The sequence below is a fragment of the Scylla paramamosain genome, chromosome 15, assembly GCF_035594125.1.
Source record: "Scylla paramamosain isolate STU-SP2022 chromosome 15, ASM3559412v1, whole genome shotgun sequence".
Lineage (NCBI taxonomy): Eukaryota > Metazoa > Arthropoda > Malacostraca > Decapoda > Portunidae > Scylla > Scylla paramamosain.
The window spans coordinates 6,048,512-6,061,011 of NC_087165.1; the positions used below are offsets into that span (position 1 = coordinate 6,048,512).

General features: G+C 40.4%; 1 protein-coding gene and 1 long non-coding RNA gene across 7 annotated transcripts in view; one reads left to right on the top strand and one right to left on the bottom strand.

The window, feature by feature from the left end:
• LOC135107321 (uncharacterized) overlaps positions 1 to 1,008 on the bottom strand; it is a 27,188-nt gene extending 26,180 nt beyond the window's left edge. For 2 of the 5 annotated variants that reach the window (XR_010271706.1, XR_010271705.1), the window contains exon 1: positions 829 to 1,008. This is a non-coding gene — a long non-coding RNA (uncharacterized LOC135107321). The remainder of the gene's footprint in view (positions 1 to 828) is intronic. The other 3 variants (XR_010271707.1, XR_010271703.1, XR_010271704.1) reach the window with 3 other exon arrangements.
• A 3,612-nt stretch (positions 1,009 to 4,620) lies between these two features.
• The window catches only part of LOC135107320 (D-beta-hydroxybutyrate dehydrogenase, mitochondrial-like), a 59,432-nt gene continuing 51,552 nt past the window's right edge, over positions 4,621 to 12,500 (top strand). Inside the window, exons 1-3 of one of the 2 annotated variants that reach the window (XM_064017027.1) lie at positions 4,621 to 4,777; positions 7,801 to 7,966; positions 11,657 to 11,740. In XM_064017027.1, the coding sequence (XP_063873097.1) occupies positions 7,802 to 7,966; positions 11,657 to 11,740 (249 nt within the window). In that variant the 5' untranslated portion in view covers positions 4,621 to 4,777; position 7,801. Of the gene's footprint in view, positions 4,778 to 7,789; positions 7,967 to 11,656; positions 11,741 to 12,500 lie in introns of both variants that reach the window. The other variant, XM_064017028.1, reaches the window with a different exon arrangement.

Genomic DNA, 12,500 nt, shown 5'->3' on the forward strand with positions numbered 1-12,500 from the left:
ATCCTGGTGTAGGCGTCTCCGTTAAATTGGGAAGCTGCACTGTCATCTGTGCTTGTGTCATTGCCCTCTGTTGGAACTGCCCGGCCTCCGTTGCTCATTCCAGTTCCATCACTGACATCGAGGTGGGTGATCTCACACTTGCGCGGGTTGACTTCGAGGCCGAGTTCTCGAAGGGATGGGAATAAATTGTTGATGTCGGCCGCGACTGTCTCTAAGGTGCCATCCTCCAAGTACCATAGATTGAGGGGAGAGTAGAGGGCCTGTATGACAGGGTCTACCGCGAGGGCGAATAAAATCGGGCCCAAAGTGTGTGTGTGTGTGTGTGTGTGTGTGTGTGTGTGTGTTACCTTTCGTCAGGTTAATGAAGTTTCGGTCTGTTACACACACACACACACACACACACACACACACATACACACACACACACACACACACACACACACACACATGCATACCTGTGTACCTAAGCAGTACGGGAATCACTACCTCACGATCAGCAGGAAAACAATATCATATCACATCAAAACCATATTTATGATTCAAACCATATTCATGAACAGAGAACACAAAAATGTTAGTAGCATAATGACTCACGCTTTTGGTTAACGTAAAAACACTTTTCTTATAATAACTAATGAATGTAACAGATGATAACCCAGGATAAAAAAGGATAAGAACAAGGAAAAGAGAAAATAAAAGAAAAAAAGAAACGCTAGCGAGCTAGCACACACACACACACACACACATACACACACAATAGCGTCATTTCCCACAAGACTAAACCACCCGAGCCAATCACAAAAGCGGCCACCAACATGAACACCTTACCTTGGTGTTGAATAGCAGCACGGTAGCACAGAAGAGGAGGCGGTAGCACAGAAGAGGAAGCCCGATGCAAGGTTGGCCAAAGGCTGAGTACTCACACAGCCTGCTGGCAGGGGACACTCGTGGCCAGGAGCGGTGCGAACACACAGGATAAGAGGCGCCGATCAACTGATCTGAGAGGTGTTTGATTGGCTGGTTCAAGTTCCAAGTTCCATAGTTTTGAACACGACTGAAGGTGAAGCAGGTATCGAGGCCTTAAATTTGGTGATCGTGTCTCGTATATAAGATTTTATTTGTATAGGGAGATATGTTACTCTCAATACACTATCCGTCTGTCTATTAATCAGCCAGTCAAAAATATCTTGTGACGTTGGAAAGGCAACTTGTGATTAAAATGAGCTATAATGGTCAAATGATTAGAACACACACACACACACACACACACACACACACACACACACAGAGAGAGAGAGAGAGAGAGAGAGAGAGAGAGAGAGAGAGAGAGAGAGAGAGAGAGAGAGATTAGTAGAAATCTTTGTATAGTTTTGTTATCAGAGAAATCATTACATTTTTCCCTCTTTCCATTAGCTTCTAGTGGCGGTTCCATTCTTGACAAATTTAATGGATTTCCACTTGCTTTGTTCCCCTCTGATGCTCTCTCCATTATGAGAGAGAGAGAGAGAGAGAGAGAGAGAGAGAGAGAGAGAGAGAGAGAGAGAGAGAGAGAGAGAGAGAGAGAGAGAGAGATCCATTTAAGAATACCACCTAAAAAGAATAATCGAAATAAAAAAATGAAAACTCACTGCTTTTCATTCTTCTTCGTTCCATTATCTCTACTTGTTCATTTGTTTCTTATTTTTCATTTTTTTTTTTAACTGTCCAAAGAGAATACAATACATTAGTAACCTGATTGTTTAATGCGCAAGAAAGAACTCGTACCCGATATAATTTCAAATTTACGTACATTATTTATTTTTCTTCGTCTTTTTTTTTTTTTTATTAATGGCACGCTATTTCTTCTTCTTCTTATAACAAACTTGAATATAATCTTTGAGCGCTATTGATTGACTGACTGATTGATTTAGGTTTTGGCGCCGCAACATAGCGGTCATATGGCGCCGCTACAAAAGTGTAAAAGCAACAAAGATTGTAGTTGAAAATATTTATATTAAAAACAAAATTATTTCTATTGTAAAAATGTTAAAATACAACAAAAAAAAGTAAAAATATAAAAGGAAAATGGGATGAAACATAAAAAATCTTAAGTTCTAAAAAATGAGAGGGTTGGTGTAATTAATTAATTTGATTTAAAGTGAAGGGTTACTGACCCCATGCGCGCTATTGAGAACATGCCTTGGGTTAATATACGAGTTAATATACGAGCGAGTCACATGCAACCATAGAACTGCAGGTGACGAGAAGAGAGAAAAAGGGATAACATTTTTTTACTGCAGAGCGAGACTAGATGAAATGAAAAAAAAAAAAAAAAAATGGGATAGAGGAAGATGTTACGAGCGAGTCACGCACGACCAACATTTGAAAAGGTGACTTGTACCATTTGTCAGCAGAGAAAGAAACAGAGACATTACATTTTCCATTATAATGTGAAGGATTAGAAATATGTAGAAAAAAAAAATGGATAGAGGACGCAACATTGGCGGAAGAAATACTACTGTTCAGCCTAACAAGTAAAAAAGGAAACAGAAAATTTGAAACTTTAGGTTGGCGATTTATGGAAAGCAAGACAAAAAAAAAAAAAAAAACTACATTTGTGAATACTAAAATATTATAGTTTTACGACATGCGACTTTCCGACAACACCTTAAGTAATTTCAAGACATTTCTTCTCGCAAGTTTGGATATTCTCTTAGACAATTCTGTTTTGGAAGTGGCATCTTTAGTAAGCCTTTTTCTTTCCGTCCTTTTGTTGTTCTTGGTCAGATCCTCTCTTACTTAAAAGCAACAACAATGACAACAATAACAACAACAACAACAACAACAACAACAACATAACGACGACAACAACAACAACAACAACAACAACAACAACAACAACAACAACAACAACAACAACAACAACAACAACAACAACAACAACAACAATACTGTCTACTCCCAATAAACTTTTCTCCATGCAACTTTCCCTCCAAAAAAGAAAGCCAACCTTTACTCCACGTATTTTTCCCTTCCCTTCCTTATCTTCCAGTCCTCGCCTCGCCGCAATGGTAGAAGTGATGCTGCGGTTTCTGAATTAGGAATCACAGCATCTCGCGCACCTCTGCTGTTACGCTACATTTCTGTGAGAGCGAACCTGTCAGGGGAAATCGCCAGGAAGTGAAATTGCGTGTAAACTTGTAAATGAAAAAATGTGCATCTCAAAGGAACAGAAAAAAAAAAAAAGGAATCGAAAGAGAGAGAGAGAGAGAGAGAGAGAGAGAGAGAGAGAGAGAGAGAGAGAGAGAGAGAGAGAGAGAGATGTGAGCACTAACAGGTTACTAATAAACACACACACAAACACACACACACACACACACACACACACACACACACACAAAGTGTGGAAGAAAAGTTAGACTAAGTCTCAAATTGAGGAGACGAACCCGACTTACTAACAGGGAGAGAACACCGAGTTACTGGAGGGAAGAGGGAGTGTGAGCATGAGGAGCGAGAGGGAGACATGCGAGCTGACTTGATCTATACACCTCCCTCGCAGCGCAGGTGTTGTGGCTGTAGCCGAGAACACGCAGCACTTGCTTATTCTCCGTGACTGATATGACTCGTATTCAGAAACGCTTTGCTCTCTTACCAAGACTATTTTCAAAGGCAACAGAGATTATCGGCCGGGTTCTCATGAGTGTTTCTCCTATTTATGATGTAGAAATCTTGTTAATCTGTTACTGGAACTATAAAACACCCTTGAAAACCACGTGTAACTTTAACTAGACTAGAGCCTTTTGAAAGTAGAGGAGGTGCGGAGCATAAGTGTTTCAGAATAAAGACCTGTGCGTGTGTGGTGCCTGCGTCTCCTTATCCCTCGTGTTATCTCCTCTGCTCGCCTCTCAGCCTCCAGCCACATGTTCGCTCTTACCTCCCAACTCACATGTGGTCTGGTCGGCTGCTCTGCATTGCTTCCCTCCCTCCCCTCCCTTGCTTCCGTCTTGTCAAGTCTACCTATCTGCCTTCAGTATTGGTGCCTGCATCTCCTCCTCACTTCCCCCACCTCTTCCTCCTCTTTCTTTTTCTCCCGGTGATCGGTCTTTAGTGTTTTTTTCTCTGTAGTAGTAGTAGTAGTAGTAGTGATGGTAGTGTGGTGGTGGTGGTGGTAGTAGTTTATAGTGGTAGTGGTACTTGTAATAGTAGTAGTAGTAGTAGTAGTAGTAGTGTTTGTTGTTGTTGATGCTGTCGTCTTGCTCTTGTTCTTGTCAATACAAACCGTAAGAGTCAAGCATCGTGAAGCGAGGCATCAAATAGCGCGGGAGCAATATGGATTGGCCTTCCTCTCTAATCTACTAGTTTCTATTTTTGCGAACGGCATCATGAACGGGCTTTTTTTTTTCTTATTTATTTATCTATTTTTTGTTTGCTCTTTGCCAGTGTCCCTAATACATTCAAAAGTCCAACGTCAGTCAGCTGATAATCCTGGAGAGAGCGTCCTTAATGAGTGAATCGTTGACATTTTTTTTTCTCTGACACTAAGATAATTTCAAATACCCAGCACGGGATAAGGAACAATTTGCTGATTAACCAGCTGCACTACATCTATGTTATCTATGTTATCTATACTATCCATGAGAACGGGGGCAAAACAAAATTTCAGCTACGTATTCAGTCTTACAGTATTGTTCAGGTGGACTTGTGAATGTCTCCCAGGTCCTAAGACGAGTCACACGCTCACTGAGGCCGCTGGTGTGAGTGTGTGTGCGTGGATAACAGACTGACTTCCCTGTACAAGGTAACGTTATCTTTCTGTCATATGGCTCAGTGCAGTATGTGTGTGTGTGTGTCTGCCTGAGCGCGTCTACACTTTTTTCTGTTATCGTTCCTTATGTGGTTCGTCTCTCTCTCTCTCTCTCTCTCTCTCTCTCTCTCTCTCTCTCTCTCTCAGCACCGACTCAAACAGAATAATTCGCCCATAAATCAGCCGCCAGCTCAGTCGTTCATTGCACCACTAATAAAACCTAATGGGGTGTTTATCTCTCGCTCAGCAGGTGTTTTTCTTCATGTTCTAGCCGAGTCATTGATTTTATACTTCTTCTCTCCCTTCCTGTTCTTGCTTCTACGCCTTCCTTCCAATGTTACGCTGGATATCTTGAAGTCCACGTTTTATTTTGTTTCTGCTATTATGTGTTCAGTTTTTCCATTTTCTTGTCTCTTTCTTGTTTCTGCTACTCACCTTCGTGTATTTCATGGTTACTACTGAATGAGAAGAGATCACACAAACACACACACACACACACACACACACACACACACACACACACACACACACACACACATACACAGGTTGTCTTGGTTTTTCTCTTTTTCATCGTCGTCATCATCATCATCATCATCATCTTCTTCTTCTTCTCCTACTTCTTCTACTTCTTCTTCTTCTTCTTTTTCTTCTACTTCTTCTACTTCTTTTTCTTCTTCTCCTCCTCCTCCTCCTTCTCCTCCTCCTCCTCTTTCTTCTCCTCCCCCTCCCTCCTTCCCTCCTCCTCCTTCTCTTCCTTCTTGTTCTAGTAGTAGTTGTTGTAGCTGTATCTTGTTGTATTTCTTCTTCTTCTTCTTCTTTTTCTTCTTCTTTATCTCCTCCTTCTCTTCCTCCTCCTACAGGCACGACTCACAAGTAGCGTCATATTATGCCAATCAATTTTTTTTTCTTCCTTTCTCCTCGTCCCCTTAATTTTCATGCACTCCAGTACGTTCATGTCATCCTTTAATTTTACGCTTGTCTTGCTTTCCAGTTGTGTGTGTGTGTGTGTGTGTGAGAGAGAGAGAGAGAGAGAGAGAGAGAGAGAGAGAGAGAGAGAGAGAGAGAGAGAGAGAGAGAGAGAGAGAGAGAGAGAGAGAGAGAGAGAGAGAGAGAGAGAGAGAGAGAGAGTTAGAAAGTGAAGGAAGGGGAAGAAGGAGGGTGAAGTGAATGCCCTGGAAGGTATTAGACTTAGATGACGAAAAAAGAAATAATAATGATAAAAAAAAAAAAAAAACATTTGCTGTAACTTGATACTCTTTCCCTTTTGTTATGCGGTGTACGAGTACATTCAGATTCCAGCCCGCTTAGTTTGTAGATTTTATTCTTATTTATTTTTTTTATTCTTTGAAATTTGAACTTGATCTTATTTTTGTTACTTTTACCTTTCATTTTAACATTATTAGTATTTTTGTGCAGTTTTATCATCTAGCGCCACATGACCTTAGTTGTTTCGGCCCCACGGAAGGTTTTAAATCACTTCACTTCACTTGTCGTGCGGTGTGGATAGTTTCTGCTGCGTTGTAAGTAACACACACACATCTATAGAAGTTTTTTTTTTTTTCCGGTCTGATATGTGACGAGGGTACCACTCTAATCTATGTTCTCTAGTTTAATCTGGTAAACTCTGGAACTCTCTAGCTGCTTCTGTTATTTCTTCATACTTATGATTTAAACACCTTCAAGAGGGAGGTTTAAAGAGATTTTTTTTTTTCATCCTTTTTGTAGCCCTTGCCCAGAGCCACTCTTACATAAAAAAATAATCTATTGGGTGAAAAGAGAGTACAACGTGATAAACGAAGAACTAAAACTGCCTTCGTCTGGCTGAGGATAAGGAACCCACGATTATGAATATGGAAGGAGATACTGACTTCATACATTGTGGTACTGAACTTGTCTCATCTGTATACTACATTAAGTGAAAAGAGGCTACAACATGAGTGACAATGGGGTTAAATCGTCCTGGCTTGGCAGAGGATAAGAAACCCATCACAAACTAATACAGACAATTATGAATGAGGAAAGAAATACTTGGTACATTATGGTATTGAACTTGTCTCTCCTACATACTCCTCCAGGTGAAAAAAGGATACAACATGATAAACCATGACTAACTGAATTATCTTCGCCTGGCTGGAGATAAGAAACAACACACACCATACTGACGATTATGAAAGAAATACAGACTTAGTACATTGTGATAGTGAACTTGCCTCATTTATATACGCTTCGAGATGGAAAGAAGCTACAGTGTGACAGACGATAAACTTAAGTGACCTTCGTCTGGCTGGGGATTGGAATACAACACACACTACATAACAGTCACGGTCTTGGGGGCTGAAGGCTGCATCATCGTACCCTGGGAACCTGTTCGTCTGAACCCAAGCATGAGGCACCCTTTAGGAATATTTATCATTATTAACTAAGAAAATATAAAGTCAGGATATATCATTTTATTGCCTGAACCTCGCTATTACTGTCTGTATATATTATGAAAAGTGGTAAGTATTCCTAAAGAGCACCACATGCGCGGGTTCGAACAGTGCTGACGGGGAGGCTGCCACAGTACTATAACGTAACCTGGAATCCCTAAAACAACAACTATAGTATAATTATGACCTATATTCAGAAAGGCTTTGCTCCCTCACCACGACTATTTACGAAGGCCACAGAGATGACTGGCTGGGTTTTCTCCTGTTAATAATGTAGAAATCTTGTTAATCTTTCACTATAGAACTATAAAAAAATAAATCCTTAAAAGCCAGTGTAAGTTTATCTAGAGCCTTCTGAATGTAGTGGAGGTGCGGACAGGTGTTTCAGAATACTGTCCTATAAATGACAAGAAACGAAACTCTTAGTAAAGTGTGGCATTGAACTTATAGGGGGAGACACTGCATGACCTTGAAGACAACACTACCTTGCTCACCTTGAATACTGAGCTGTAGTCACGAGTGGACTGGGTGAATGTAAGGGCTTGCTGGGTGTTGTGCGTCTCACGATCACATTAAGGCGTGTTCCAGGATGCTGTGGACGTGGGACAAGACGGACGCTGTGGTGAGGTGCGGGCTGGTGAGTGCCGTGCTCACCGTCGCCGCCCGTGCTGTGATCTCCTCCTGCTGTTGGTCTTCGTTCTTTATCCTGTGGGGCGCCCTGGCTACTCTGTACGTCATCTCTGCGTTTCCTCAGGTGAGCTCAGACACGGAACTCCTTGTGATGTGAATAAAATCAGGGTCTGTAATCAGGATAGAACACGAAATAATAAGTTTAAATCTGGTATAGCTAGATTTCATTGTGATGTTAGTTCACAACACTAAGGTCACAGTACAAGATCTTTAAAACAAAGTACAGGAAATAAAAAAAAAAGAGAATAAAAAAATCTTCCAGTGTCCAGCCTATATAATGCTTGGAGATCAGGATAAGAAAAAGAAATAACGAATTGTAGGTTTTAAGGCACTTCTCCAGTTTTGCATAATCCTTTTTGGCTCTTTTCCTTTAGGGGCTGGCACCTCAGTGGACCTTTTCATTTTCTAAATGTTTGTATCCCTAGGCCAGTGGCTGTCTTACATAAAATGCTTGATGTACTAGATAGGTTTAGAAAATAAATAAAAATCAATAGGTTCTAAGACAGTGCTACATGAATGAAATAGACTCAGTAATCAGATTGTTAGTGCTGAGTTAATAGGGGGATTTGAAAAATTAGGTGAATTTATGGTTGATATAGGTAGGTATGTTTTATATTAAGGGTGCCGCGTGTGATCCTGGGGCCGTATTCACGAAGAGGTCCTAGCGAATCTACGAGTAGAAACGTGTCATAGTCATAAACTGCGCGCGTCTGTCATAAATCCGCAGGGGATGCTAAGACTGGGTCCACCCTGCCCTAGCGGCTTATGACAGACGCACCCTACAGCCAAGATGGCTGCCTCACATCTCCAGCTCAGGAATTATTTACTCGGATAGGACGTATTGAATGAACTTAGTGACGTGAAACTCATCAGAAGATATTATTTAGACGGTGCAGGTATTCTTTTTGTTACTGATCTAGTGAGGGAAGCCTAACAGAGTGACACAGAAAGGGGAAATCCACTTACCCCCGAAATTAGGGTGATCATAACACTTAGATAACTTGCTGCTGGGAAAAGCTGCTGAGAAAATGCCATTGTGCAGTAGTGATGGCCTTGGGGATCGTCGAGAGAGCCTTCCTTGTTACCAAACCATTTGAACACTGTGTGTTTTTTTTTTTTTTAATTGAGGCGTTCCTAAGGGATTACATTTACCGTATTTCAAAGACTGAAATTCTATCTTACTCACTGTGTCTCTTATTCTAATAGATAAAAACGAAAAAAATATTTATACAAGTTATAAATTAGCAGTAGACGCCAGTTTTTGCTTCGTCTTTTACAATTTGAAATCAAGCAAGCATATAGCATATAGCATATAGCAGACGGTTATGATAGACGGTTTCGCTCATGTCATAACTTATGACATACGACTTATGATAGATGTTTCAAGTTATGATACACATCTACCATTACTATGACATATGTCATAACCTTATGAAGAATGGCTTCCTGCAGTTTCCCTTATGCTCTTACATTCTTAAGCCAGATCAAACTTTTTACCAACTTCCAACCTGATCACATAAACTTCCAGTCCTGTCAGGTGTACTACAGTTTCCCTGCCAAATTCAGTTATTACATCTTTATTTTTCCCGGATGTAATCTCATGATGTATATAACCTTTTTCCCTATTGATTCCCATGAGCAGTTTATGAGTTTCCTGTCCAGCTTAGTAAACAGCCACGTAGCTTTTTTGCGGGGTGAATGTGCCAGCGATGCGTAGCCGCCCGCGATAAGCTCGGACAAAGCAGAACACGAGGCGACACACTGCACTGCATTCCCCGCCTTCGTAAAAAAAAAAAAAAAAATAAATAAATAAATAAAAAAAATAAAAAAGAATCCCGATCGTACGTAGGAGTTTCTTCCTTTATTAGTTTATCTTTACATAGTTACAAGTATTGTGTGGGATCGTGCTAATCTCTCTCTCTCTCTCTCTCTCTTTCTCTTTCTCACACACACACACACACACACACACACACGATCCTTCTCCCATTTTTTCTTCCCCTTCCGATTTATGTTTCCGTGTAGTTTATCTTCGGCCACGACAGCCCGAGACACGTTTTCTCTCTTACGTCACTTTTTTCCTTGCTTCACTCGTTTCATCCGTGCTGCGTGTGAGCCCCGTATTCTGAAACACTTCTGCGCCCCACCTCCTCTATTTCAAAAGGCTCTAATTGAGACTACACAGGATTTTAAGGGTGTTTTTATGGATTTAGTGACACATTAATAAGATTTCTACATTACTGGAAGAAGAAACGGTCTTGAGAACACGGCTAATCATCTTTGAGGTGTTTGAAAATAGTCGTGGTGAGAGAGCAAAGCGTTTCTGAATATACGTCTGAGTTTTGACTGTGGACTGCTTAATTCATTCCTTGGACGAGCTGCTCTGGTCATACAACGCGTCCTCCTTGCTCACACTGACACCCCTTCACGGCTCTCTTGGCGCGGCAGTGCTCTGAGATATGACTAGTAGCAACAACTTTACATGGTGAATATGACGATAAGAACTTGGGAATTATCATCACTATTATTTGTGCATGATCAATTTGGTGCAGGGTTTTCAAGGTACTATATACTAATTAGCTTTTCTAAAACAAGTAGATTTTTAGGCAAAGGTACTTTTTTTTGTAGAACAATTACCAAATACAATTACCAAATAATAAAACATGAAATAGAAAATATAAACATGATTTAAGACAGGAGGAAGTGAGGGAAGGGGAGAGAGGAGAGAGAGAGAGAGAGAGAGAGAGAGAGAGAGAGAGAGAGAGAGAGAGAGAGAGAAAATATTCCTCGCTATTGGAACAGAAATACGAACAACATGAAGCACCACAAAATACAAATAAATAAAAAAAAACATAGATACAAATATTCACTAACCACAAACCACACATTACAAGTCCTAAATAAGAAGACTAGACGTATAAAAAATACCTACACTTATTCTAAGACCCTCAAATAATCAACACTATACTCTGAACATCTGACGCAACACAAACGCTAAAGACAAGAGAGCAGCAGTGTTGAGGGGGAAGGTAGACGCAGGTAGCTTGGTCAGGTGAGAGAGGAGAGGCAGGTTCAAAGGTGAGACAGGTATTGTAAACAGGTAGGAGAGGTCACTAGAAGTCATCACGGTTACTTTGTCAGATTTGGGTAAGATTGGAGAAGAGGAGAGCTAGGTCAGAGAGAGAGAGAAAGAGAGAGAGAGAGAGAGAGAGAGAGAGAGAGAGAGAGAGAGAGAGAGAGAGAGAGAGAGAGAGAGAGAGAGAGAGAGAGAGAGAGAGAGAGAGAGAGAATCTATTTACACATTACTTTTAGAGAATTGAGTCAAATTAGTTATACATTCCTTATGTGTGTGTGTGTGTGTGTGTGTGTGTGTGTGTGTGTTTTAAGTATACGGCGACTGTCAAGAGGCAAAAAAAAAAAAGACAAGAATATGTATATAAATAGAGAAAAGAAATAGTCTCTCACAATACCATCCCCTTAAAAAAAAAAAAAAAATAAATAAATAGTGAGTAGATCTGAGAGGAGACCATTTTTCTTATTTTTTCTTATTTTTCTTTATTTTTTCTTTTTTTCTTATTTTTTATTATGATTTACTTATTTATCTACTTATATTTATTAACTTACTGTCATTTATTTACTTGTTTATTTATTTATTTCATTTATTTATCAGTTTATTCTTTTGCGTGCAGGTATCAATAAAGTGCCTGGCGTAAGATGACTCCTGCTTTCTACATTTAACGCTTATTTTCTCCTGCAGGTGTCCACAAAGGGCCGCGCTGTTCTCATCACCGGCTGTGACTCCGGCTTCGGCTTGCACTTGGCGTTGCACCTGCACAAACTGGTGAGTGTGTCTGTCTGTCTGTCTGTCTGTCTGTCTGTCTATTTGTCTGTCTGTCTATCTGCCTGGTTGTCTATTTGTCTATCTTTTTATCTGGTTGTTTGTTCGTCTGTCTGTCTGTCCGTCTGTCTATCTGTCTGTCTCTGTCAATTTGTCTGTTTATTTTTCTGTCTGTCTGTCTGTCTGTCTGTCTGTTTGCCTGTCTGTCCTTATAATTCTCTCTGTTTCTCTCTCTGCCTGTCTGTTTATCTGTCCGTCTACTTCGACATGAATGTGGCGCTGCACCTATACAAACTGGTGGATCTGTCTGTTTATGGGTATATTTGTCTGCCTGTCTGTCTCTGAAAGGAAAGGTGTGAAAACAAAGGAACTAAGAATTTAAAAAGTTGTGCTTACTGCTCAGTTCGAGGAGAGCCAGAAGGAGTGAAAAAAGAGAAAGAATAAGAAAGGAAGGAGTGACTGTGTCTGCCTATCTTTCTGTCTGTCCGTCTCTGAAACTAAATCCATGAAAATAAAAGGTAAACCAAGAAAATTATGATCCCCAGTCACTTGGAGAAAGAAAACAAGGAGAGAAGGAATAAGAAAGGAAGGGGTAAGAGGGGAAGGGAGAAAGACTGTGATACATGAAGATGGACAGGGAAGGAACACTAATCAAACATCAAAAGAGACCATAAATTTCGAGCAGAGATAACGACAGAAGGAATATAGAAGGATGGTGAGAGGGACGACGGAATGAATGCGATACATGACAATTGAAAGAAGA